The 27967-nt window shown below is 47.2% G+C and overlaps 1 protein-coding gene and 1 non-coding gene across 13 annotated transcripts; one reads left to right on the forward strand and one right to left on the reverse strand.

Moving 5' to 3' along the window:
- Positions 1-680: 680 nt before the first annotated feature.
- On the forward strand, positions 681-27705 carry HMOX2 (heme oxygenase 2). 12 transcript variants are annotated; one of them, XM_049699552.1, is made up of 7 exons: positions 681-794; positions 8962-9092; positions 22787-22913; positions 24798-24915; positions 25278-25769; positions 26705-26831; positions 26921-27705. In XM_049699552.1, exons 3-7 carry the CDS (start codon positions 22828-22830, stop codon positions 27046-27048), a joined length of 951 nt encoding a protein of 316 aa, XP_049555509.1. In that variant the 5' UTR covers positions 681-794; positions 8962-9092; positions 22787-22827; the 3' UTR covers positions 27049-27705. The 12 variants fall into 12 exon arrangements, with proteins under 12 accessions (XP_049555509.1, XP_004270274.1, XP_033284809.1 ...); XM_004270226.4 differs by lacking the exon at positions 8962-9092 and having other exon boundaries at positions 776-794; XM_033428918.2 differs by lacking the exons at positions 681-794; positions 8962-9092 and adding an exon at positions 1015-1357.
- On the reverse strand, positions 15844-15950 carry LOC117201559 (U6 spliceosomal RNA). The gene has a single exon (XR_004483623.1). It is a non-coding gene; the product is annotated as a U6 spliceosomal RNA (small nuclear RNA).
- Positions 27706-27967: the final 262 nt, after the last annotated feature.

Here is a 27967-nt window from a genome sequence, read left to right on the forward strand (position 1 = left end):
TTTTTTTTTTGCGGAATCCTAGTTCTCCGACCAGGGATGAAAGCGGCCGAGTCCTAACTACTGGACCGCCAGGGAATTCCCTGCCCTTCCTTTTTATTCGGCACAGCTCTGTTGAATAGATGTGCCCCTGTCAACCCCAACCCCATCGTCTTTTGATAGACTTTAAGGTTGTTTCAAGGTTTTCACCGAAATGCTGTTGCAATGACCTTCCTTGTTTGTGTCTCTTGGGGTTCTTGTGTTTCTCTAGAACAGCTACCCAAAAGTGGAAGTACTGGATCAAAGAGAATGCCTATTCTGAATTTTAACAGATATTTTGCCAAACTGTCCCCCCTTTCCCAATAACTCCCGCAAATACCGCTCATTCCCCACACCTTTGCCAGTACCGGACAATACCAGTCTTTTAATCTGCAGCCAGTCGCGTGGTTAAGGAAATGACGGGAAACCAGTGTGGCTGAAACAGAAGGGACAGGTGGAGCCCAGTGTTAGATGAGCCTGAAGAGGATGTGACAAAGGGCAAGAAAAGCGCCTAGCCCCGAGACGTCCTCATAAACACCCCCTCTAATGAATGGATCATTCAGTCGCAAGCACTTTCGACTTCCGCAGCCGACCAGCTTTCGGGGATTGCAGCCGCTTGCCCGCCGCAGGGGTGTGTCCTCCGCAGGCCCCGCCTCCGCTGCGTGCGCACGTCAGGCCGCCTGCTTGGCTGCGGCGGCTGCGGCGGCCGCGGCGCTGAGCTAGACGCTGAGTGACGCGCGGACTCGGCGCTGACGGGCAGCAGACCTGACCCGCGGCCGGTGAGTGTGCGCGGCCGGTGAGTCTCCGCGCCCTGCCGCCCCTCCCTCGGGGCTCCTCCGCGGGCCTGGCCCGCCCGGGCCCTCGGGAGCTGGGCTCGGTCGGCCATGGCCCGCTGCGCCCCAGCGCCCGCTTGAGGGAGCCGTGGCGGGCCAGGGGCGGGGGGCGGCCCGGAGGGGGCGAACGCGGCGAGCGGGGTGGGGGCCGAGCGGGGGGACCCCGCTTCCTAGACGGCGTTTCAGAGGCCCAGGGAGGCCTAAGCCGCGAGTTCGCGTAGTTGTGCCCTGGGGGAGGTGACCCCCTGGTCGCCGCGGGCGGACTTGGCGTTCCCGCGGGGCCTGCAGCCTCTGGCCGCCCAGCCCGCACGTCTGTCCACCTTGGGCCGGCGAGGACCCAGACCTGGCCCGGCGGCGGAGAGCCGTGCCTGGGCTGTTGGCGTGGGCCGGGGCTCTGCCCTTCCTGCTCTTGACTCACCTCGGTCCGTAGGGCCCTTTGAGTCACTGTCTTGACTGACGGAGTGACCCGCGGCCGCCAGATTGCGAGGGACCAACGTCAGGGGCAACCGGTTAGTCTGGCAGGGAGTCTGCTTGTCACCTCATAAGCGCAGTGCCCTAGGTGTATTAATTGTCTCGTAAAAGCTGCCAGGACCGCCTTGCACAGTCTTTGCACAAGGCCTGTGTCATGTCATTTAAATGACTTCTGATGAACTGGTTGTTGTGGTCTGTGGCTGTTCATCCTATTGTCTTGTATTCATGGCTCTGTGAACCACACAAGGCGGAGCATGATTGAAAAAATATAAACATCCTATGGCGCTCTACAGTTCAGGAAGCCCTCTCACTCTCAGCCCCTAACAAAACCCTGTGAGTTGATAGTTTTCCCACAGGTGAAATGGGTTTTAATGATGAATCTTGAGTTAAGAGATTTAACCTGCATCCCACAATCAAGAAGATGGCCCAGATGGCCTTGTACCTGGTGGTCTGCTCCCAGATCCCATGCTCTTTCCTAAACAGAGCCATGGAGGTTGGAAATGGATTATGTTATTTAAACTAGACATTTTTCCCTCTCCCCCTAAACTGCCCTCCCAAGCAGAAGGAAACAGGGAGCTTACTGGTTTTATGTATTTGAATTTCTGTTAGGCATTAACCAGGTGTTTTGATTAAAATTTTAACTGTCATATTAAAATTTTTAGGTTTTCTTTTGCGAGGAGGAGGATAAGGAATATAAATGAGTAAATCTGTGCTTTTAAAAAAATTATTATTTTATATTTATTTATTTATTGGCTGCTTTGGGTCTTCGTTGCTGTGCACGGGCTTTCTCTAGTTGCGGCGATCGGGGGCTACTCTTTGTTGTGGTGCATGGGCTTCTCATTGCAGTGGCTTCTCTTATTGTGGAGCACGGTCTCTAGGTGTGCGGGCTTCAGTAGTTGTGGCTCGCGCACTCTAGAGTGCAGGCTCAGTAGTTGTGGCGCCCGGGCTCAGTTGCTCCGCGGCATGTGGGATCTTCCTGGGCCACGGCTCGAACTGGGGTCCCCTGCATTGGCAGGCGGATTCTTAACCACTGCACCACCAGGGAAGTCCCTAAATCTGTGCTTTATTCATTATGTTTTTTTCAAGAAACATCACAAGACAAGACATCACAAGCTTACCAAGAGCTAACAGTTCAGTTGGGCATTTCAAGTTTACTTGGTGAAATTGGGAAAAGTTTTCAAATACAGTACCTAAGCCAAAATACTCTTGGGGGTATGGGAATTCCAGGGAGCTTGGAAACACACTTACTGAGTGACCTTGTCAGACTGGCTATGTGAAGAGGAAAAATCTGTGATTCCCCCATTGTCTGACTTGATTTCCTTTTTTCCTTTGCTTGAGCCAATGAGATGATATGCTGTGAGTCACCAGAGTCAGGAGTATGAGCTACTCCAGAAATGACATTGCCAAGGAGAAGGTGAATTACAGAAAGTAAAGTATTCATTGCCTTTGGCTTACCGTTCCTTGAGTCTGTTGAAAAGCAAAATAGCTGGGACCTTTGGGCTACCTTGGTTTTTTGGTTTCTTTTTAAAAGCTGACTCTCTTCATAGGATAGTTGGGCTCTGTTCATAGGATAGTTGGGCTCTGTATCAGGTTTGCACCAAAAACTGAAATATTACTCCTCTAGGAGGAAGATATTTTTGAAAATTGGAATTGTATATTTCAGTGTAAAATTCAGAATTTAGTTTGTAACTCCTTGGAGAGAAAGATTTGAACAATACATTACCTCCTTGTATATTATTGACCATAGTTAACTAAAAAGTGATAAATAGACATTTAATGCAGTCTCTTTTTCTGATACTAGTTAATGGGAGAATTAAGAGATCTGGGTCACATTTCCTTTTGTGTTGAACACAGTGAAGGTTTTTTGCTTTTTAACTTAATTTATTATATCTGTTAGGTTTGTTTGTGTAAAAGTATAGGACGAAAGCTCTGCCTTTTATTATTTATTTATTTTTTTTTTTAAGAAGATGTCGGGGTAGGATCTTATTAATTTAATTTATTTTTGCTGTGTTGGGTCTTCGTTTCTGTGCGAGGGCTTTCTCTCGTTGTGGCAAGTGGGGGCCCCTCTTCATCGCGGTGCACAGGCCTCTCACTATCACGGCCTCTCTTGTTGCAGAGCACAGGCTCCACATGCGCAGGCTCAGTAGCTGTGGCTCACGGGCCTAGCTGCTCCGCGGCATGTGGGATCCTCCCAGACCAGGGCTCGAACCTGTGTCCCCTGCATTAGCAGGCAGATTCTCAACCACTGCACCACCAGGGAAGCCCCTCTTCCTTTTATTGTAATCTGAATAATCTCTCAGGGTATTTTTTCCCTGCTGAGAAGCAGTGCCATTACTGATTAATTCTTGCCAGCAATGAGAGAGAGTGGAGGGGGCATATCTTTAATTGGAACAGTTAATATAACTGCTTATACTGGGGTCTTCCTGTTTTTTATATGGAAGTTATTTCACTCTGGTGACCACTCGGGTGCTCTGTGATAGTTCACTCCAAGGTTTACTTTTCCCTGTTGACTTCATTTATTTACCATAAGATGTCTCCCATTATATTACACATTGTAAAGCCAGCTAATGAAGGCATCTGGCTTTAAATTCTTTTAAACTTTCTAATAAATCTGACACACAGTACTGAAATACAGCAGCCCATAACTGATGGTCTGGTCTAACAGTGTTACATATGTTTACAGGATATGCAGTTACATTTATTCATAAATCCTTTCTGTATGACCAGTGTCTTTCCATTAAGAATAACAATGGTTTTGTAGTTCACTATAGATAATTTAGAGGTGCGTAGCTATTATAAAGGGAATATGTTTACAATCAGCCCATCAGAGGACTGCATCTAAATTGCGATTGTGGCTGACTGCAGTGGAGCCAGGAACTCTTTCTGGGTCGTCATATCAACCACATCTATAGTCAGACCTTACAAGGTAATATTCTAAACCTTAACTAGGCATTTCAAAACAGCAGTTAAATTCATGAGGCTCTTCTCAGTGAGCAGGTTTTAATGTTGCTTTGATGTAATTTTAAAAGGCTTTTAGCAAACGTGCATTTCCCTATGTGATACATTTCTTTTAAGCAAATATTTTAATAGTAATCCAAGGGCTGTTTAGTCTGCTTTTGGAGTAGGAATTGCATCAGATTGCGTGTCTTCTTGCTGTTCAATGATGTGATGTTGAGGAGGGTTCTTTTTTCAAATGTATGCTTAAGTATCTCTCTCTCTGAAAGTCTACATATACACTAACTTTTTGTTTGCACTTCAAAATGATTGGATTAAGTACAAAATTGAGCTGATTAATCAATTTGTAACCATTATTTTCACAAACAGCTATTCAACACTAGACAATGTTGTTTTACATGTGTGTATATGTATCCAAATAATACATATTAATTTATATTAGAAAGAGTGAAAAATAAACGGTTTGTTTCTCCCCAAAAAGGAAGCTGTGGTATATTTTTGATCATGAGAAAAACATTAGCCCCTTGAGCTGCAGTTTCTGTGTCTGAAAAATGAGATTAATTCTTGATGAGCCTTCAAGTCTTGAGTGCCTTGAATGCTGCTTTTCAATCTAAGACAGGGGTTTCCAAACTTTTCTGTTTCACTAAGTTTGGGGTTGGGCCTGGGAACCTGTGTTTTTAAAGTTTCCCATGTGATTCTTGTTTGGGGCCTCCTTGTCTAAAGCCCAGGCTGGATGGAAGAGGGAATAGATTGGTAGGAAGGCAGAGAAGTAAGCGACAGGATACATGAGGAAGGAGACAGCAGAGAGGACAGGAAGGGCGGATTGCTGCACACAGTGACTGTGGTCAGCTTTTCTGCCAGAGGCCCAGCAAGTGGATATTCTTTTCTCTCCACTTAGGGGAAAAATTAATTTTTGTCACACGAATAGATTTGTTTCCTTCCCAGGAATATCATAAGTCTAATTATTGTCATAGTTCTCAGTAACTTTAAAAGGGCTTTGTGGAAGAATGGCATAAAGAGACAGGTGTCTAGCACCCCGCCAGCCTGACTTTTTCTCAATACTCCCAGCTTCTTGCCTTTCTCCCAGTGAGCTCTCTCAGTCTTGGAAGCCTCAAGTTTCACTGTCTTGTATTATATTCAATCCCGCAGTTACCTTAGGGCTATGGGAAGGTGCTAGCATGATTAAAAACAATTTGCCATCATGCTTTTAGCTAATCTAATTGGCTGACCTGCCTCCTCAGTCACTGGGGTGATCATATTTATTATGCCAAACAGTGGGACCCATAGTCTGAGCATACAGGTATACTGAAGGAGTTGGTGAGACAGGATATTTGAGTCAGAACTGTCCTGGAAAATCTGGAACATAAGGCTCCATCTTTAGCACTGTTGTCTGTACTGCACAATTAGCATTTATACTATAATACACCTGTTACGTCATTTATCTTTCTATTTCTCTCTGTCTCTTTCTCATTTGAAAGCTGCTTGAGGTCCTGAACATCTTAGGCCTCTTTGTAGTCGTAGAGCCCATGAGCATTATAAGTGTTTGTTGATGATAAGATGGCATGTCACATGCCTTCCTTAGTACTGGATCTGCTATTCTCTCTGGCAAGACCACTAGGAGCTGCTGCAGAGGAGCTGTTGTCACCTGGAACTATTTCCAGGGCAATTTGGAGGAGGGCAGGCAGATGAAGGGGAACAATCGGTGAGCAAAACTGAGTGTGGGTGGGAGTGGGGGCTAGGTAGTAGTGTTTGAAGGCAGATGAGAAAAGCAGACGTAATGAAGTGGCATTAAACCTTTACTCCCTTGATTTTCTACAGGAAGGCAAGGGGAGAGTCACGCCTCCTCTTTGCTTAGTAGTAGCAGGTATCCCACTAATTAGAAAATAACTTTTAAAACACTCTATTCTGGGACGTCCTTGGCAGTCCAGTGGTTAAGACTTCGCCTTCCAATGCAGGGGGTGTGGGTTCGATCCCTGGTTGGGGAGTTAAGATCCCACATGCCTCGGGGCCAAAAAAACCAAAATATTCAAAAACAAAAACAAACAAAAACACTCTATTCCTCTGCCACACTTGGGTTTTTGTCAGCCTCAGCAAAATTTCTAAGTGTCTGTGCTCAGTGTCATGTTTGTCTTGCTTTGTAACACTTTTTGTGTTTGCAAAAAGTCTTACCGGCAGACCCAGAAGGAACAAAGTGGGGTGACTGGCTGCTCTAGGTTATGCTTTCTTCCCTTTGCATGTGGCTTTTCCGGGACTTATGCCCAGATTTTAAAGTCAACACATTCAAGTGCAAATGCCTACAGGTAGAAGGACAAAGAAGCTAACTATCTGCCCATTTGGCACACATGTCTTGCCTCTATGGTGTGCAGACTATTGGCACTGAGGGGATGTACAAAAACAACAGCAAATCCAGCAATCCTTGTTCACAGGGGGTTGGCAGTCACCTTGAGGAGGTGCAAAACAGTAAATTCACTTTGTATGGTTTATGATTGTTGTTTTGACACTCAATATTCTGCGAGGTCAGGGAAGTATGGAGCTGAGAAGTGGAAAAGATGATAATTTGAATGAAACCCACTGGGTTAGGTAAAAGACAGAGTAGGAAGAGAAAAGAAGGAAGGAGGGGAAACCCCTCTTTAATGAATAAGCATTAAGGGGTTTTACTAAAAACATATTACCCACAAAAGGAATGTCTCTCATAAAGTAACTCATCTAGAATAGGGATTCTTAACCTGAATTCTCGGTCCACAGGTGAACTTTAGGGGCCTGTGGTTGCTCTGGAATGGCATAGGTAGCATTTTTTAAATATATAATTGTTCTGGAGAGAGAGTTTGAAGTCTTCATCTGATTTTCAAAGGGATTTGCAACTTCAAAAGGCTAATGATTATTATATTCTGACAAATACCCTTGCTACCCATCTTCAGAAGTGCACGTCTGTGAATTTGTATCTTCAGATGAGGAGGTATTTCCATGGAAGATTAGAGACAGAAACCGTAGGATTCCTTTGTAAACAAGAAGCCTTCTACCAAATATCAAGTGTCATGGGACATACTTGAGTGTTCATGCAAAGGGCAGCATGTTCCCACATACACAGTGGTCTAATCTGGTTCCCAGGAGTGGGGTAGCTAAAGTGCCTTTACCTGACTGGTGTGAGTAAGGCTCCAGGTCTGCCCTCAGGGACCTTATAGTCAAGTGCAGCCAATAGAGTGTGTACCTGTCTGTGATACAGAGCTAGAGCCAAGCAGGAGTGTTGGGGAGAGGGTGAGTTGGCACAGAAATCACATGCTTTTTGGAAGGTCAGGATGTTTTTCAGAAACTACTAGACTGTTGGAAACAAGGTATGAAAGAGTGGAGGGAGCCCTGGGCAGGTCTGTGAACAGTGCCTAATTCAAGACCAGCTTCCCTCTGCTGCTTTGGACATGCAGACCTAAAAGACTGTCCTAGAGCTGCCGTCACTTAGCACACACGGCGAGAATGGAAACCGTCTGTTTCAGAGTGAGTGCCCTAGCTGCCCCAGACCACAGCCAGCAAAGCATGCTGAGCTCAGGGCTCCTGAGGGCGGAGGAGGAGCTGAGCTCCCGCCTCCCACCCGCCCTGACTGCTTTAACTGTGGATGCTCCACTGTACTTGCTCCATGTATTAGCCTTCCGTGTAGGGTTTGGTTTGAGAAAAGGGGTGAGCATACCTCTCAAAGCCCTGGAGCACATGATTCTCTTCCTTTCTTGACATTTGCCCTCCCCATCGTGTCTACCTTTTTTACCCCTAGTTATTCATTCATTATTGCCTAATCAGGTCCTTAGTCAGCAGTAGATGTTCTGGGCTATTTGAGTTTCCTCTCGATAATGATTAGTGGTGACAACGATGTTTGACCAGTTCTGGAGACCTCTTGGGAATTACAGGCACCCATTTCATGTATCTTTTTTTTTTTTTTTTTAATTTATTTATTTTACTTTTGGCTGTGTTGGGTCTTTGTTGCTGTGCGCGGGCTTTCTCTAGTTGCGGCGAGCGGGGGCTACTCTTCGTTGCAGTGCATGGGCTTCTCATTGCGGTGGCCTCTCTTCTTGCGGAGCACGGCCCTAGGCACACGGGCTTCAGTAGTTGTGGCACGTGGGCTCAGTAGTTGTGGCGCACGGGCTTAGTCGCTCGCGGCATGTGGGATCCTCCCGGACCAGGGCCCGAACCCGTGTCCCCTGCATCAGCAGGCGGACTCCCAACCTCTGCGCCACCAGGGAAGCCCTCATGTATCTTTAATTTATGTATTTTGTGCAGGCTGCCTCATGGAACAGGAAGTTATTCGTTTTACAGTGGCAAAATGCTGTTTTTTTAATTTTATTTTATTTTTGGTAAATTGCGATCACTGTAGCATTTTGCTTTTCCCCCTTGCAATAATAACCTAATGCCTTGGTGTATTTCCTCCAAAATGTGCTTAAAGACAGGATATAGGCATGTTAAAAGAAGGTTGACACCTTCCCTAGACTAACGAACATGAAGAGAATTCTGCTGTGAAATCCCTTCTCTAAAGCCAACTGGGGGAAAATAAAGGGTTTTCACAGAGGTGGACAGCAGGAAGGGTCAGTGGTTTGTGCATGCATGGAGTGGAGGAGTGCTGGTAAGTGTTTGTTACCTGGACTGTTAAAATTTTGCCTATCCATTTCTTTTCTTTTCTTTTTTTTTTTTCGGCCGCGCTGCGCAGCATGTGGGATCTTAGTTTCCTGACCAGGAATCGAACCCGCATCCCCTGCAGTGGAAGTGCAGAGTCTTAACCACTGGACCACCAGCGAAGTCCCACCTATCCATTTCTTTAAAAAAAAAAAAGGTAAGGCAGTATTCTGCTCTTAATCAGGCTTTCAAAGTCCTTAAAATCTAAAAGGTGTGTGGTCAATAGCTGTATCTGTAGAATGTTAGGAAGCCAGTTTAAAACCAATGCAGTGCAACATTTCTCTTTCAGTGAGCTATTTGAGCACAGAGCATCATGTGCTTGGTCCCCCTACAAGGTCTGTGTCACCCCCCACCCTCCATCAGTAGCAATTTCTGCAGTAAAAATACTGCTCAAAGATGCTTACTCACTAGCCAGGCATTTTTCTTATTTCTGGGATTCACTGTTAAATGTTCTCTTTGTCATCTGCTCTTTGAGAATACCTTGATTTTGAGAATACCTTACATTCTGGAAATTGTCTATTCACTCAGCAAACCCTGATTAGGTAGGTACCCTGTGTTGGGCTGTAGGAGACAAAGATAAATGAGCCATAATCCGGAAAAAAGACACGTGTACAAATAAATACTGTAACAGAATACAAGTGCTATAATAGATCATGAAAGGCTTACTTAGGTAGCCCTTAATGTAACATCATGCCTCCAATATCATCCAGCTCATTGTTATCTAGACCTTATTTTTAGAAGCAGTACAACTCCATTTTCAGAGGAATAGGGGAGCTGCTCTGTCTGAAATGGGTGGGGGAAACCCAGTCTTTCCTGCTCTGCCTCCTGTTAAATACCATCTTCCCTGCAGCTCACTGAGAAGTGCCTCTTATTTTATAAATGAGGATGTTGGAGTTCAGGGCAGTCGTGTAATACAGCTAGCTAGCGCAGACCTGGTAGTAGAGCTTAGTTCTCATCCTTAGCCTACTTGTCAGTCAGACACCAGACTGATAAACAATAATTAGATTTTCTCCCAGTTTTATGTTCTATTCCTCCAAGAAGTCAGTGAGCACATTTCTGTCAGGGCTTCACCTCTGCCTGGCTTTGTTACTGAGCCTACTTTAAAGGTTTTGCCTCCTAGCGATCTAAATACAAATCAGTCCTATTCCCAGGAAGGTACTGTGACCCTTTTCATTGTCATCTGTGGGCAGTGCCAAGTTGCCCCACCTACAGCCTCTTCTGTTTTCTGGTGGAAATTCAGTTTCCTCAGAAATCTCTGTAAAGGATATTTGATGAAGGTGTGCTGGATGGTGTGAAGCTTAGCCTGAAAACAAAGCTCTTCTTGTCTCTGTAAACTGATGAAGGGATGAGAGGTTCGAGCGGGGTTTTTCAGCCTTGGTGCTGTTGACGTTTTGGGCTGGATAATTGTTGTTGTTATTGGGGGGGGGGGTGTGTGTGTGTGCACACTTGTGCTTTCTGTGGGATGTTGAGCAGCATCAGACCGACCTCAGACCCACTAGATACCAGTAGCACAGCCCATCCTCCAGTTGTGACAACCAAACATGTCTCCAGGCATGGCCAAATGTCCCTTGAGGGATAAAACGGCCCCCATCTGAGAACTGCTGGGTTAGGGATTGATCGGCAAGAGACCTAAATGGAAATCAGAATTTTCAAGTACATTTTTCATTTACCTAAACTTTTATTTACAGCGATGAGCTGCTCTAAAGAAACAAAACAGTAACATGTCCCGTCCCCGATCCTGACCCTCTGTGGCATGGAGGGGCTTCACCTAACTCATGTTCAGAGCCTCCTTAAAAGAATTTGAACTCTGGTGATCATCTTCCTTTAGGTCCTTTGCAAATTTTATTTTGCTAGAAATTCCAAGGTTTTTCTGTTCCTTTCTTGGTATCTAGTGTTATCAGAATGAAAACAGAGGTTCTTCACAGTGAGCATTCAACTCAGTCTGTGATCCCAGTATAGATTTGATGCTACCTGTAGGGCCTTTCATAGAGACAGGGGTTTTTCCATTTCTTAACTAAAAGTATACAGGAACATTTGTTAACTTTAAGTGACACTTTCTTTAGTTTATTAATCAGCATCATACTATATGGCAGTTTTATAAGTAAATTATCTCATTTTTATACCTACGTTGCAGAGTTGTTATTACTATCCTTACAGATGAAGAAACTGAGACTCAGAGAGGTACCTGGTCGAGGGCCACCCAGCAGGTGTGCAGCAGAACCAGGGTTTTCTCTCTGTCCTGCCTGACTAGAGCCTGTGCCTTGACCACAGCCCTTTGCTGCCTCTCAGCCTGTGTGTGGCAGGGGATTCTCTCTTGGCTGGGCTTAGTTCAGGTCAGGTTTGTTGGGCGCTTACCATAGGCCAGCTCTAGAGATCATCATGCAATTCAGTCATTGCCTCAACTCCTTTGGTGTCCTGTCAGCACATTAGCATTGTGCTGTGCAGATAGGACTTCTGTGTGTATGGCTGCTGTTAGATTTGTTGAGCCCATCTTCCAGAAACTTTGAGGTGGAGGGATTCGGTCTGCATGTCATAGGATGTATACCGAAATACAAATACTTATATTTGTATCTAAGTTAATAGTCACATTTATACAGATGCTGAGCTACTGCCGGTGACTACTGCATGGGGAGGCTGTGTCCTGGGCATTTCGTCTTGGTGAGGAAACTAATGCACATGGCTGTGGAAATTTCATGGATAGACCAGGTAGAGTAATGTGTGATGATCTGTTATCTCTTACCTTGGATCTGAGAAGGCTTCAGTGAAGACCTAGAGTATCTAGAAAAAGAGTTTGAGGTCATTTTGCTAAGTAATCACTGTGCCACCTTGATTTTTCTGCCTTTCAAGTATGGTTTTGAGGGGTGTTGCAAGTAAATTGTTACTAACAGTGAAATTTTTGAATATTTTGTCTTTCAAAAAATAAGTTTTATTGAGTTAAAGATTATCCTTATAAGTCAGCTCTCATTCTGAGATGCTTTTTAGAGTGGAAGAGAGGGCTGCTGTTACAACTAACTGCTGATAACTTCACATCACCTACAGTATATTTTTTCTGCCCTCTAGCTCCTGGCTACTCCTAGGGATATTTTCATCCATGTACAAATAGGCCAGATATACTGAGGGAGGAAAACAGTTGCGCACCCCCATTCCTAGCAGCTGTTGCCTCATTTATTAATACAGGGAACCAGAGAGTTGAGTGGCAGCAGGCTGCCTACTCTGTGCTCCTGACTGCTCCTCCAGTGGAGGCAGGACCTGCTGGGAACGCTGGGAAAGCCGAGCCTCTTACTCTAAGAAAGTCCGGTAGCTATTGCTGCTGGTCCCCTGCCACCATAGACACAAGCCTGTGAGGACAGGGCCAGGCTCTTGGAGTTGCCAGTTCTTGGTCAGGGCTTGTTTCCTTGCCACCACTTCACCCACCCCTTCCCCTGCTGCCAGAATCTAGGCAGTCGTGAAAAAGCCTGAGAATGACACCTAACTCTGTAGGGCTGTGGAAATATGTCAAGATCCCAAACAGGTCCAAAGTGAGACAGAGGAGCCACCTCATTAGATTATTAGATTGACCAATGCCTTGGCCTGTGGAGTTGCTAATCTTATAAGAGGTTTATGTTGATGTACTTCCTATCCATCACACTACTGTTTCAAAGGCAGATGTATTTTCAGTAGGCAGAAAGGACTGAATAGGTCTTAGACACTTAACACATGGAGGACACGCTTTCAGATTCTTAAAACCAGGTCTTCTGTTTCTCTGTAGTTACTATGGTAATAGGTACTATAGAAATGTGCAGACTCTATTGTGACTTCCTCTTGGTGTTGGGATGCCCCAGAGCCTCTGGCTTCATCGTCCACCAAGACCTGGCAGATCTGGCTGCTTCCTTCCAGGCACTGAGTGGTGGCGGGGGTCGGGGAATGGAGTCCCAATCCTCCCCCTTGGGACCAACCATCTCCAGCCTTGGCCTGCCGTGTTAGCCAACAAAAGTAGGGCTCTCCAGGGGACAACCTTCTCGGGTTGCCCTGTATTCTGAGTGAGCCAAGATGAGAGTTGTGGGGATGGGCAGCAGCAGCTTCTGAATCTTCAAATGGGAGCCTGAGCATTTACTTCTCAGAAATCATAGGACTGAGCTCACTTTTCATACTAAAAAAACAAATGGCACTCAGTGGTTTAGCAAACCCCTCCACTGTTAGCGTAAATGCAGTGTAATATAACCTCAGTTTCCATGTTGCTAGTAGTCTGTCATGACACCCTACTAATTTCACGTTCATGTACCACTGAGGGTTAGCTGGGGACACAGGAGGAATCACCTTGCATTCAGAAGGACTCAGGTTTGGTCCCACCTCGACTGTTTACTCTGAGTGACCTTGGCCATATTACTTAATTCTCTTGATCTTAGTTCCTTCATAGTCATGGGATTCTGCTCGAAAGTGACTTAGTCTGGTGTGTCCACATCTGTTAGACTTTAGTCTGGTGCTCTTCCTCTGCACCACCCTCTCTTGGGTGAACTTGAGGGCCTTTGGTCCCTGCAAGGATGCTGCTTAGGTTCTGTTGATCCTGTTTGTACAGAGGAAATTACCTGGGAGCCCATAGCACTTCTAGGTTTTCCAAAATGGAAATTCAGCAGAAGCATCCTAATCATCCACTCTCTCCCTCAACTCCCAAATGCTATTTGTAGTCATCATTTATGAGAGAAGCTGAAGTCACAGGTGACAGTTGTTGCACCTGAGTGAAAGGAAATGTGGCTGATCACTTAACCCACAGGACATGTGCTTTCAAGATTGTTCCAAAGTTGGAATGATTTTTGTTTGATGGAGATGACCCACCAGCATTTACTCTGTTACAACCAGCCCTGTAGATGTCTGGTGCCTAGGCTTTGTTCTTATAAAATCCCAACCTAACCATTTTAGAATTCAGTCAGTACTTCAGCCCCTATCCCTCCAGGTCCTTCTCATGGGACTAAAGAGTCTTGTCTTCTCAGCCCTGAGACCCAGTGGCACTCAGGGAACAAGGGCAGGTCTTGTATTTATTTCATTTGTAGTAGGAAGTGGCGTCTTTGGTGCCAGCAGCAGTAGATTTCTGGCCTCTTCTCTGCTCTTTTCAGTGTTTCAGGTTTCGTCCCAGTGTTTGCTTTTGAATTCTTGCTCAGCTGTATTAGAATGTGCTACAGATGAGCCCACCCCTCCATAGTGAAAAAAGCCTGCCAGAGAAGTCTTGGACTTCCTGAATCACTCCAGTTTTTGAGGTTACTAAGAGACTGGTGCCCTTAGTTGCTTTCTGGTTGCTTGTTGCCCAAATATGCAGGTGTGTGTTGAGTAAATCTGATGCAAGAGCTTTGTGTCCCTGGACTCCCCACTTTTCCAGGAATCCTTGTTTGAACTTGCTCTTTGTCAAGAGGTTAATAGTCATCCATTCATTCAATGAACTGTGGGATTGAATTCACCCAGTGATCAAAATGAAATGGGTGAAGCTTGTGTGTAAGATTTCCTGAGGTGTGGCAGCACCAGAGTTCAGAGACCTCAGGTCATTTATTCTAGAAACTCAGAAGGTATTGATCTAGGTGATGTGGTTTCCTCAGGGTTTTGGGAGGCCCCTCTTATCACTGCTTCGTAGGGTAAGAGCTGAGTCAACCCTGTGCACCGCTTCCAACATCCAACTTAGCCAGCATCAAGCAGCATCTGCAGTGTGGATTTTCTAGCTTCAGTGGTCACAGGTCTCACCTCAGAAAGAGCAGGAATTCCCATTTCCTGACACTGTCAGAGGATGAGGGCTGAGTCAGAAGTCCTCAGGTGTGACCTGCCCAGAATTATCTAGGGATTCACCAAATTTCACATTCTTCCTCAGTGTTTCAGAATCACCCAGCTGCCCGTTTTCGCCAACAACTTTCTCAAGAGAGCATTTGAGCAGCGTTAAGTTTCATGAAGCACTTGTGCACACATTAGCTCATTTAGTCCTCACAGCACACTCGAGAATGTGGAGCAAAGAGAGTTTTGTTACCCAGTTTTATGGATGATGAAACTCAGCCTTCAGAAGGTTATGACTTACCTATAGCCATGGAGCTACTAAGCATTGGAACTCCAACCCAGATATTTCTAACTCTAAAGACCATACCCTTTGTGCAGGGCCCAGCTACCTTTCCATTCCCGAAGGTGAGCTGGGTCTAGAGCAATAATCAACACTAAGTGGGAGCCCAAAAGTGGCCCCTGTAAACTGACAGGTCCACTGAGCTCCCCCCTCCCCTGCATCATTCCAGCCCTCCCTGAGGTCTGGGAGCAGTGCAGGGACAGTCAAGGCTGTTTGCTACAGAAAACAGGTTGCACCTCCTCTTCATATCCATATGCCAGCTGGGGTGCAAAACTGGCCCTTGGTGCAGGGTTTACGCTTATAAATACTGGATTTTAAACAGTGCTGAGGAGAGCAAGTTTATTTCCACGTTGCATCCGGGAACAGGGCTTCTTCCCCCTGTTGAGAATTTCCTGGTGTCCTAGCACGGTCTGAAAAAAGCTCACCAGGAGTGTCTTCTAGGGTAGACCAGCTAGTAAACAGTTCTGAGTTCATTCTCAATTCTTTTTGTAACATTAACATTTGTTATAAAGTGGTTTCATGGTCATTATCCTGTTTGATCCTAGTAATTAGTCTTTTGTTGAATGCTGGGCAGGTATTCATTGCATTTTACAGGTGAAAAATGGAGAAAGCTGGAGAGATTTGGAAGCTCTGAAGAGATGCACCTTCCTGCCCCCTGGCTTCCTCTCTCCTTCTCCCTCTCCCTCCACAGTAGCCCTAGCATTGTTTGTTCCCCAGATCATATATAGGGTTAGAAGGAGGATGTTAGAATTTACTCGTTTTGTGTAGACAGATATTCAGAAAAGAACTTGCATGATGAGTAAGCAACCCATTTCTTTCTTTTTTTTTTTTAACATCTTTATTGGAAAAAATATGGAATGCTTCACAAATTTGCATGTCATCCTTACGTAGGGGCCATGCTAATCTTCTCTGTATCGTTCCAGTTTTAGTATATGTGCTGCCGAAGCAAGCACAACAACCCATTTCTTTATCTGCTGAGGCTTGCCTGATAGGAGTATGTGGCACCATTAAGAATTGACTTGGCCTGATTATGGGATTGTTCAACAGAAACAGGTATTCTCACTTAAAGGTGAAAAGGGGATGTAGAGAAGGAACAAATCCTATAGTCCAGGAAAGGGGGTGTCTTGGACTCTTGTATTCTGTGTTTATCATCTGAAAACATTTATGGAGCACATATTGTACATGGTTTCTGTGACAGGTGATGCATCGTTTTTAACTATGACCCTCCTGAATGTCACAATATGTGGGTGGGGTGAGATCATAGACAAAGATGTATACAGTTGAAAGGTATTAGTTCAGCCAGAAGAGTGGAAAACACACAAACACATCTCCATGGGCTGTGGGAAGAAGGCTGCACCAATGACCAGAGGCACCTTGAGACAGAAGAAACCAGAGGCCTCATTACCAGCAGTACTGGCTAAGAAAAGGAGTCAGAGCCTGCTGAGGCGCCTGCCCTCACAGGCCCGCGGGTGAGGAGCAGCCTTGCTGGGCAAGGGGAGAGAGGATGTGGGACTGGGCCTGTGTGGTGCTGTCAGAGGGACCCAGGGAGTCAGTGTCCACCTCTGATGTGGGGAGAGCAGCCCGGGGCAGGGACTATGGGAGAGACCCTGGGCTGCTGGAGCCCTGGGAGAGGACTCTGGGGGAGCAGCAGAAAAAACAACACTGGCTCCTAAACGAAAGCAACAGCCCAGCTGGGCCCTGTGAGGTGAGAATGGCCTTGGCCAGCTCAGAGGCATGGGAATTATAAACAAGTCATTAGTTAGAAAAAAACCAGACCACCAGAAAGAGGGGTGGAGGTAGAGAGAAGGAGGGAAGGAGGGAGGGAAGGAGTCAGATTTGAAGAAAAATAAAACCAGATTTCATACCATTTAATTCAGAGAGGTAGTACCCAACTAAATTTTTTTATTATTTTACTTGGTATTTTAGAATTTAATCCATATTTTATTGTCACCCCTCACCCGCCCCCTTCATTTAGCTAGCTTTGTCAGTAGGCATTTCATTCATGCATCAGCAACAATTACAGCTCAGGTTGGAGACTCCTCAGGGTGCTGTGCTGTACATGATTTGGAACATGGTATTGGACTCTGAGAAACTCAGAGTATGAGGGAGTCTTGATCTGTCTTGTAGGATGCTTATAGTTTAATGGGGTGGGAAACAGGCTGATGGCACTTGTGGAAGATGAAGAATAATCATCTCTTATAAATGTGACGCCACTTCTAGACCGGAGTGAACTCTGAGCCGCCAACAGCCTTCTAGGAGGCAGGCAGGGACTTCTGGTGCCCAGTAGGAAGCCATTCGGTAGGGAGGGAGCAGCCACTCACCTTCCGTCTGGCTGCTTCCTCCTCTGTGTATGTGGGAAAACAGCACTAGCTCATGTTGTGGGCATCCCATGAGTTGCGGTAGCTGATAGCTGGTCACTGTCAATTCCAGTCAGGCAGGAGAACTGTTCTCATTTCAGGGAGCTGGTTGCCTGCCTTTCCTCCCCCTTCCCCGCTCCTTCCTCTCTAGTTCTGGCCAAGCTCAGCAACCTGCCCCCTTCCCTCACTTGTGGTTTTCCAGGGCAAAGAAGAAGAATGGGAATGAAAAAAAGAATTGTTACGGATGAAGTCTCCACTGTGCCTTTTGGGATCACCAGGTGGGGAAGGAGTGGTGATTGTGTTTCCGTCTGGCAGCCGTGTCCCAGGCTGACTGACCTGAGATTTGCTGATGTGAGTCTCTATGGAGGAGGATTTAATGTCTTTGAACATGACTGTTTTTTCAGAAGCCCTAGAGTCTTGATTGAGCCTGTCATTTACCAGGGCAGAGGCTTTGAAATGAGTGTTGTGGATCTGCTGGGCCAGGTCTACAGGAGGGAACATTGGTGATCGGGACGTTGCTGCCGCTTCTCTCAGATCAGGTGTAGGAGTGGGAGTGAAAACCAGTAGTGATCGGGTGAACAGCTAGGAGTACAGGAATTATGGAGTTATGGAAGTAGATTTTACAAACAGAAAGTCACAGTTTTCTGGAAGTAGAAGAGAGAGGGCAGATCGACCTTTCTAGAATTAGTAAGAGCAAAGTAAAGGGCCCAGGGGACTTCCTGGTGACCACTTGGTACAGTACAGGGTCTTAGCTGGTTTCCTTGGTCCAATTGCTCTCTCTCTCCCTCCTCCCATGCCTTTCCTTCCCCCCTTTCAAGAGAATTGAGCCACTTTATATGAAAGAAGGAGCCAGTTAGCTAAAAAGTCCAACAAATAACAAGTATTCATAGTTTTCCAAATTCCCTTCCTGTCACCATCAGTATACTTAGTTGTAGATAGTCGTAGTCAGTGTTTGGGGGCCTTTTTTTAACAAAGAAGTTTATGTAGACTTTTTTATGCAGGGGTAGAGCCCGTCAACTTGTTGCTGTGGTGCCAGGATTCCATTGTTTACTGTTGTTTGAGTAGCCCTGCCCTGTATTGTTAGACTGTGTGACTTTTTGCAAATGTCATAGTATGGCTACTTATCATTTTGATTACTGTTAATACTTCTTGAAGTGTATTTCCCACAGTGGAATATTTTGGGATCTTTCTGTTTTTGTTGGGGGGGTTGAGGCAGCTTCTTGTTGATAACAAGAGGTTGAAGTCTAGAAAGGTTCCACATTTATGATTTGGCCTCTGATTTTCTAGGGATTACAGTGGTTCCTACAAAGAAAAAAGGATTTGAGTGTAGAAGTCAGCCTGACCAAGTTTGGCCATGTAGCTTTTCAGAGAATGAAGTGATTTCTGTTTCTGACGTGCAAGGTGGCTCCTGAATGCTGCACCCCAGGCCACTCCCTTGAGGAACAGTGGCCAGGCCTCAGGAATGGACACAGCCCTCTTCCTGGCACCGAGCCTGTGTGGGTTGAATGTACTAACTGAGCCTTGCTGAGAATGTTCTCCTTCCCTGCCAGATGGAGTTTTTAGCCTGTGTAAAAACTCCAGGACTCAGTATTCTTGCCACTGGGATGGAATAAGCTGGTATCTGTCCTTGTTTCAAAGCAAAATCCTTAAACCGTGTTTTGAGTTTAGAACCTGTTGAAGTAGTGGACCGCAGAGTGCGCTTTGCTGGCCACAGATGCCTGCTGTTGGCGGCACGCATTACACCCACCTTCATTCCTTTGGATTTGTTGTTCGACATGTGTTTATGGAGAGCCTGTTATTTTGGGGGCCCTGGAGCTACAGCAGTGAAGCAGACAGCTGTGGCCACGCCCCTGGGGGCAGAGTCGGGCCTCCTGAGAGCTGGGAGGAAGGAATTAGGGGCTGTTGGGCAGGACCAGGTTGAAGAGCGTGGGTGGAGGGTGTGCCTGAGGGAGGACTGGCACAAATAAAGTGCTGCTGAGAAAAAAAAAGCCAAGACGGGCACTGGAGGAAAACTGGCTTTGCCTTCCTCTCTGTTTTTAAGAGAAGCAGAAGCCTTGTTGCTCAAGTGACTACACCTCCCAGAATGTGCAGTTATCAAGTAAAACAGTTAATGGTCAGATTTAATCGCTCATACAATCACTGCTGTGCAGCATGATGATCAGGTGGAGGAATTTACCTAAGTTACTGCAGTTGGTAACCTAGGCAACCGAATGGCATTTGTTCTTGTCTTTGCCTGATTTTAGTTTTTTCCTGTAAGCAGCATGCGGGCTGCAGTCCTCAGGTGCCTGGGGCGTGTCCTCAGTGTGGCCGTGCACCTGCCTAGAGCCTCTGGGGCCTTTTACTGCAGCTCCCTCCTGTGGGAAGCCTAGAACTCTCATCTCAGCACCCTCTTCTCTCTGCAGTCTGAGTGCCGAGCAGCTGGGGACAAATTGTGGCTCTCAGGGTCCCTAAGGAAGTGGAGCTCAGATGTTCTTTCTTAAAAGTCTGGGGAATTCCCGGGTGGTCCAGTGGTTAGGACGCCATACTTTCACTGCTGAGGGCCCGGGTTCCATCCCTGGTCAGGGAACTAAGATCCCATAAGATCCCGCAGGCCGCGCGGTGTGGCCAAAAAAGAAGTCTGTAAAGTTGGGTCAGTATGAACAAGCTGGGGGAAGCTATGTGGGGCTTATTCCACAGTTGGCAGAGTCTACCTCGACCCCTCAGAAAGAGGACACATAGCTGGGTAGCCTTTCACCATCTCTGTGGACTGTCCAGTTTCTAGCTTTGTTCATACTGTTGCTTGATCTAGAGGCACTTCCTCTCCCCCACCCCAGATCCCGTCTGTTGTTGATGGTCTGCACCATACCGTCACCAACACTTTGATAGAGAAGAGTGTATCTAATTTGGAGTCAAAAGAAGGTCCCATTTTCTATATTTTGCTGTTTCTTTTTTTTTTTTTTGCGGTACGCGGGCCTCTCACCGCCGCGCCCCCTCCTGTTGCGGAGCACAGGCTCCAGACGTGCAGGCCCAGTGGCCATGGCCCACGGACCCAGCTGCTACGAGGCATGTGGGATCCTCCCGGACCAGGGCACGATCCTGTGTCCCCTGCATCGGCAAGCGGACTTAACCACTGCGCCACCAGGGAAGCCCTATTTTGCTGTTTCTTTTCTCTCTTCTTTTCAGCTTTATTGAGTTATAATTGACAAAATTGTAATTGTTTAAAGTGTGCAACGTGATGATTTGGTATATGCATACATTGTGAAAGGATCCCCACAATTAAGTTAACACATCCATCACCTCACATATTTACCTTTTTAAAAAAAATAAATTTATTTATTTTATTTATTTTTGGCTGTGTTAGGTGTTCGTTGCTGCGCGCGGGCTTTCTCTAGTTGTGGTGAGCGGGGGCTACTCTTCGTTGCAGTGCGCGGGCTTCTCATTGTGGTGGCTTCTCTTGTTGCAGAGCACGGGCTCTAGGCGCACGGGCTTCAGTAGTTGTGGCCTGCAGCCTCAGTAGCTGTGGCTTGCAGGCTCTAGAGTGCAGGCTCAGTACGTGTGGCGCGTGGGCTTAGCTGCTCCGTGGCATGTGGGATCTTCCCAGACCAGGGCTCGAACCAATGTCCCCTGCATTGGCAGGCAGATGCTTAACCACTGTGCCACCAGGGAAGCCCCTACCTTTTTTTTTTAAGTGAGAACACTGAAGATCTATTCTCTTAGCAAATTTCAGTTACGCAGTACGCTATTATCAGCTATAGTCACCATGCTATTCATTAGCTTCTCAGACCTTATTCAAACTGAAAATTTGTACCCTTTTACCAGGCATTACCTATTGCCCCCACTCCGAGGCAGCCCCCATTCCACTGTGTTCTATGAACTGAACCTTTTTTTTTTAAAGATTGTGCATGGAAATGGTACCATGCTTTGTCTGGCTTATTTAACTTTCTGCTATTTTCTAAGTGTTCTTGGGCAAGTACAAACCATTATATCTAATATTTACTGAGTGCTTACCAAATGGGAGGCACTATGCTTCCGTATTTTCACTTAATCCTTCCTGTCATTAATCCGATTGTATAAATACTAAATCTAAAGGTGAGAGAAGGTTCAGAAAGATCCTGCTGAGCAAAACCATGCCTTATAATATCCCCAAAGATAACAAAGAAGATGTTATCTAGAGAAAACTCAGGATATTTAGCAAAATACTAACTGGTTGTATCTGTGGGGTGAGATAGAGGTTGTTTTTTTACTCTTTATACCTTTCAGGGACCTTTATGCCTTCTTTATACCTTTCAAAGACCATTTCTTGTACTTCTTTGTTCTGCTTGAACAAAGAAGTACCTATTTCTGGGTAGAGCTCAGTAATGCTCAGTAAGTAGATGCTGCTTGAGGTAGAAAGTTAAGGTCTCTTCTTTTCTTGGCTTGATTTGGCCTGAGTTGGTAGCCCTGGTCTTGCGTTACTTTGTTAGTTGTTGGTGCAGCTGTGCTGCTGTTCATCTGGAAAGTTCCCAGATGGGCTCCCACCCCTTTGCACTGCCGGAGTGGAGGGTGAGCTTGTTGTGTTCTGGGACCGTATCTCCCTGGCTGAGGAAGGCTCAGCCGTGGCAGCAAGCAGCAGGCACCGATTGGCTAACTTGTTATTTCCATCAGCCGGGCAGAGTCTGGAGTGGGCTGGGGACAGTTTGCTTGCGTGGTGACTCAGTGTAGCTGATGCAGGTTTTCAGGGGCCTTTCAAGCAGCTCTGCTTTAAAGCAGAGCTGCTCTGAATGGCCTGGCTTGACGTTCCACTTTGTGTGCTTCTCTGCACAAGGCCACCTGCCTTTAACAGGTAGGCTGGACTGGCTTAGATGAGCTTGCTGCCGCACTGAGAGCTGCTGCACTGCTCTTTTTTTTAAAATGATGTTTTCTTTGTTATTTTATGTTTTGGATAACTTTTAATTTTGCTATAATTTCAGAAATACAGAAAAGTTGTAAGAATAGTACATAGAACTCTTGTGTACGTTTTATCCAGATTTACCATCAGCATTTTGCCTCATGTGCTTTACTTGTGTGTGCTCCCCCCTCCATGTACGTGCCTGTACACACACACACACACGCACACGCGCGCTCTTTTTCTCTGTCTCTGAACCATTTGACAATAAGTTGCAGGTAGTATGCCCCGTTACTTTTGAATACCTCAGTATGTGTTTCCTAAAACAAGGACGTTCTCTTAACTAACCACAGTGCAATTATAAAAAACAGCAAGTTCAGCATCAGTGCAATACTGTCACCACTGTCCATGTTTTGTCCATATGCAGATATAGTCCCAGTAACGGCAAAGCTTTATTTTTAACAAAAACATTCCTGAGGCACGTGGGTGACTCTTTGCTTATGTTGCTCAGGGGAGAGCAGAGCCAGCAGGTGTTTGGGGGACGTGACTGTCGTGGGCGCCGCATCACCTACTCCTCATGTCTCTGCAGGACCAGAGTAGTGAGAGCAGCAAGAACCACACCCGGCAACGATGTCAGTGGAACTGGAGACCTCAGAGGGGGTGGATGAGCCAGAGAAAAAGAGCTCTGGGGCCCCAGAAAAAGAAAACCACACCAGGTGAGCGATGGGGGCTGGCCATCTTGAGTCAGGTGGGCCCAGGGCCTGCCATGCCCAGCACACCTGGCTTTAGGTGCTGGAGGCACCAGGTGTGGTCAGAGTCATGCTGCTGTGGTTCCCGGACGCCAGGCTGGCACTGAAGAGACAGCATATGGCACCCTGGGCTGCTCAGCGCTCTGCCCGCTCCTTCTCACCGTCACCTCCATCATACGAGGAGGCAGGACGGGCACTGCTAGGAATGCTGAATAGTGGAACTTGATGATATTCCTGGTCCTTTTTTCTTCTTAAAATTCTAAGCGTTTTGTCATCTGGGGTGAGAAAGGGTAATCAGAGGCAAAGCTGGCACCTTTTCCAGTGTCTCCCACCCCCTCGAATGTGGGAGCAACTCTAACTTCAGGGCTGTCCTTACTGGGGAGGACCAGTTCACTCAAAGCCTCTAGTTACCTGGGCCTGTTCTTCACTGTTCTTAGCCTGTCCTTGTAGCCCTGTCATTGGCAAAGTTCTTTTTTTTTTTTTCTGAATATTTATTTTTTATCAAAGTATGGTTGATGTACAATATTATATAAGTTACAGGTGTACAGTATAGTGATTCACAATTTTTAAAGGTTATACTCCATTTATAGTTATTACAAAATATTGGCTATATTTCCTGAGTTGTACAATACATCCTTGTAGCTTATTTTATACATAGTAGTTTGTACCTCTTAGTCCCCCACCCTTATATTGCCCTCCCCCTTTCAATCTCCCCACTGGTAACCACTAGCTTGTTCTCTATATCTGTGAGTCTTCTTTTTTGTTATATTCACTAGTTTGTTGTATTTTTTAGATTCCACATGTAAGTGGAATTTAGTATTTGTCTTTCTCTGATTTCACATAGCATAATGCCCTCCAAGTCCATCCATGTTGCTACAAAAGGCATTATTTCATTATTTTTTGTGGCTAAGTAATATTCCATTCCATATATGTGTATGCATGTATGTATTATATATATATATATCTCACATATTCTTTTTTTTAAAAATTGGAGTATAGTTGCTTTGCAATGTTGTGTTTCTGCTGTACAGCAAAGTGAATCAGTTATACATATATCCACTCATTTTTAGATTTACTTCCCATTTAGGTCACCACAGAGCAGTGAGTAGAGTTCCAGCAAAGTTCTTTTTTTATATCTTGAAATAATTGCTAATAATAAACTATTGTCAGCACATGAGTGATATGAGCCAGTCTCCTAAAGAAGCCAACAGAGGCTGGGCTTCGAGAGGTCAGGTTTTTCTCGCTCTAGTAGATGATTGTGTGGACGCACGTGAGCCCCTACTCGGTGCGTTCTCCACTTTGTCTGGTACTGGCTACTGGCATCTGTCAGCACCACTCCATCCTGCATAATTTTGTTAAGCAGCACAAACCTAGGTCCTGGCTCTAACCTCCCCGGCCTTGATCTCATTTGCATCCTCCTACTCCTGGACCCAGCCACATGTAATCCTGAAGACACTGTGGGTCCAAGGTGGGAGGAAAGCAGCAGGGCCACCCCAGGAGATGCATGGTCAGTCCTTCTCAGTGGTGTGGATTCCAGGAGAGACATTCCCAAAGGTTGTCTGTTCCCTGAAGCCAGCACACGCTGTGGTGTGTTTGTTCGGGCACTAGGGGGCCACAGTAGCAAAGCGTCATTCATTTGGGTGGTTCAGAGAGACACGGATACTGTGGAGGAGTAGGTCACAGTCATCCAGAGTATCTCCCAAGTCCTTGGAGCAGACTCACGTCTGCCTGCCCTGTGCTTCTTGGTAAGAGGCTGGAATCAAGTTTCTGAGCAGCCTCTGCCTCTAGCTCAGCAAGTGGTCAGCCTAGAGCTGGGAAGGGCTAATACACACATGCATGCTCTCTCCATAGGATGGCGGACCTCTCCGAGCTCCTGAAGGAAGGGACCAAGGAAGCGCATGACCGGGCAGAAAACACCCAGTTTGTCAAGGACTTCTTGAAAGGCAACATCAGGAAGGAGCTGTTTAAGGTTTGTGCCCTAGGTCATGGACTGGGTCGGGCTGGGGGCCTTAGTCCCATGAGGAAGCCCCCCTGGAGAGCCTTTCTCCATACTACATGCTTTCTCAGCGAGGCTGTGGTTTCATGTCTTAAGTGGAATAACATAGTGATGTAAAGGAAGTGATCCATGTTCCAAAGAATTCACCGTGTCATTAAGAAACAAAAGCTTCCTGCACATGTGAAATAATTCACTGTATAAAAGTAGGCCTTTGGGGAATGGAGGGGGGTGCTACTCGAGCTTTTGTCTACAGCTGCTCAGAAGTGTGGGCAGTGGGCTCGGGAGTTGCTGGCCAAGGTCTCCCTTTCCCATGGTCTCCCCATCGCCCTCGGCAGCTGGCCACCACTGCACTGTACTTCACATACTCGGCACTTGAGGAAGAGATGGACCGGAACAAGGACCACCCGGCCTTTGCCCCCTTGTACTTCCCCTCGGAGCTGCACCGGAAGGCGGCGCTGATCAAGGACATGGAGTATTTCTATGGTGAGGACTGGGAGGAGCAGGTGCAGTGCTCCGAGGCCACCCGAAAGTACGTGGAGCGGATCCACTGCGTGGGGCAGAATGAACCAGAGCTGCTGGTGGCCCACGCCTACACCCGCTACATGGGGGACCTCTCAGGGGGCCAGGTGCTGAAGAAGGTGGCCCAGCGGGCCCTGAAACTCCCCAGCACAGGGGAAGGGACCCAGTTCTACCTGTTTGAGAATGTGGACAATGCACAGCAGTTCAAGCAGTTCTACCGGGCCAGGATGAATGCCCTGGACCTGAACCTGAAGACCAAAGAGAAGATTGTGGAGGAGGCCAACAAGGCCTTCGAGTACAACATGCAGGTACTGCCAGGGGTCAGGCGGGAAAGGGCCTCTGACCGCGGGGGGCCGCTGTGGGTCTGCCTGAATGGACATCAGTGCACTAGGACAGAGGGGCTGCCCAAATGGGCATCAGTGCACTAGGACAGGAGCTACAGCCTGCCCGAGAGAAAGTCAAGGGACCAAACAGGCCAGAAAGCACGAACCCAGTCATAGCTCTGCCTTGTTTGATAGCCTGTGTGTTGTGTTTTGGGAAGGCGAGTCCCCAGCACATTGAGGGGTTGGGAAGGAGAGAGCCATCTCCCTCCCTCTCACCCCAGGATCCTGGTCTTAAGGAATGGGTTTCCCCCTTTTTAGCAAGGATTGCTATGAGAAGCCCTACTTGATAAGTTCAGGGAGAGAACCAAGGAGAGTGAGAATGACTCAGTTTACAAGTAGCTGTTAGATGGGCCCAAGTCTGGGGAGGCTGATTCTGTGTCCAGAGCCCAGGCCCAGCCCTCAGCACCAGAAAGTTGCCACGGGAGGTGGTGAAGCGCCAGCCTGACCACAGGCCTGGCAGCCCTCTAGTCTGATCTCAGCAGGCCTCTGAGGGCCACTTAGGCTAGATCAGCCCTGTCAGGGCCTCATTCTCCCATGTTCCTCCTTTTCTGTTGTTTCTTGCTAAAAATACCCAGTGGCTGGAAGTAGGGAAGTACCAGTGCTCACACAGTGTCTTGGGGCAGCGCTTTTGCTTTCTCCTATCTGTCCCCTGGTAGTTTCAGTTGTGGGCTGTCAGTCTGGGCAGCACAGGCGCGGCCACACCTCCCAGAGCTCGGCGGTGGGGCATGGACTGGGGCTGCTGCTCTGCACTCCTGAGCAAGCCTCGCCTGCTCCAGCTCCGTGTCCGGGGGAGAGAGATTTTTCTTTGAAAACAGAGGATACACAGTCCAGTGATGGCTGTCGATCCTCTGCACCTGCAGATATTCAGTGAACTGGACCAGGCTGGCTCCTTGCTGGCCAAAGAGACCCTGGAGGACGGGCTCCCTGTGCACGATGGGAAAGGAGATGTGCGGAAATGCCCCTACTACGCTGCTAAACAAGACAAAGGTAGGTCTCGTGTGTCCTGAGCTCCCCCCAGGGTGGTTGTGTCCGTGTCCCCCGCTGATGCCATGTCCCTTGTTGGTGCTGCCGTGCAGGTGCCCTGGAGGGCAGCAGCTGCCCCTTCCGAACAGTCCTAGCTGTACTGAGCAAGCCCAGCCTCCAGTTCATCCTGGCCGCCAGCGTGGCCCTGGCTGCTGGCCTCTTGGCCTGGTACTACATGTGAAGGACCCACCACCCATGCTGGCGCCCTCCTCCTGACCACTGGCCTGCCCTTACCTCCACCCACGACCAAACTACCACCTCAGGTGACTTTTTTTTAATGCTGGGCTTGAGAAAACAAGCAACCAATAAAAGCCAGATGCTAAAGCCTTTGCCTGTCAGCATCCCATCTGTGGGCCAAATGCTGACCTGGGTGCAGGCCCACCCTCCCTGCAGCCCCCAGGCCACGGCAGCAGGAGCCGCCATTGCAGCTCAGCGGGCCAGCCTGGGCCTCTGGAACCAGCTCTGCTGCTGGGGCACCCACACCTCTGACCCCAAGGCTCTTTCCCTCTGCTCTTCCTCGTCATGTTGGCATTTAGGTGGGCATCTTTCCCCTGTTGGGAGTGGAGTAGCTAGCAAGTTCAGGCTCCCATAGCCCTGGGGTCAGGGGGGCTCCCTAGATGTGGCTGCTCTTCTGCAGGACCTCTCCTGGGGGCAGGGGCCAGGAAGGGGGCAGAAGCCAGGCTTGCACCCTGCCTCAGAGGCCCTGGGAGCTCTGTCCTGGGTAGCCAGTCCTCATGCCTCTCAAGCAGAAACCTGAGTGGGGTCTGTTTGCCCATGGCCTGTCTTCTCTGACCTGTGGAAATGCTACTGCACTCAATAAAATGGACTCTGACAGCTGCCTCGCTCCTTCCTGGTGTGATGTCATCCTTCTCGATGGCCCCTGGCAGCCCCTCATGTGCTCCCAATACTGCTGGTCCCGTTCCAGCAGCACACCTCTCCAGGGCAGAGTCCCTGTGACCATCTCACAAAGACCCTTAAAGTCCATGTGGTCCCGTGGTTTTCTAATTCTCAGAGTGCTCTGGAGTTTTCCTACTTTTTGAGTTTTTTTTTAAATAACTAAGATAAAAGAGCAATAGAAATGAAGTATTTATTTTAATAGG

The sequence above is a fragment of the Orcinus orca genome, chromosome 16 (genome assembly GCF_937001465.1).
Source record: "Orcinus orca chromosome 16, mOrcOrc1.1, whole genome shotgun sequence".
Taxonomy (NCBI): Eukaryota; Metazoa; Chordata; class Mammalia; order Artiodactyla; family Delphinidae; genus Orcinus; species Orcinus orca.

Bases quoted from the DNA above. Each gene is read 5' to 3' on its own strand.
- HMOX2 (XM_049699552.1), top strand. From the start codon at position 22,828: ATGTCAGTGGAACTGGAGACCTCAGAGGGGGTGGATGAGCCAGAGAAA. The intron at 24,916-25,277 runs GTTTGTGCCCTA...CGCCCTCGGCAG, and splicing joins TCAGGAAGGAGCTGTTTAAG to CTGGCCACCACTGCACTGTA. The intron at 26,832-26,920 runs GTAGGTCTCGTG...GCTGCCGTGCAG, and splicing joins CGCTGCTAAACAAGACAAAG to GTGCCCTGGAGGGCAGCAGC.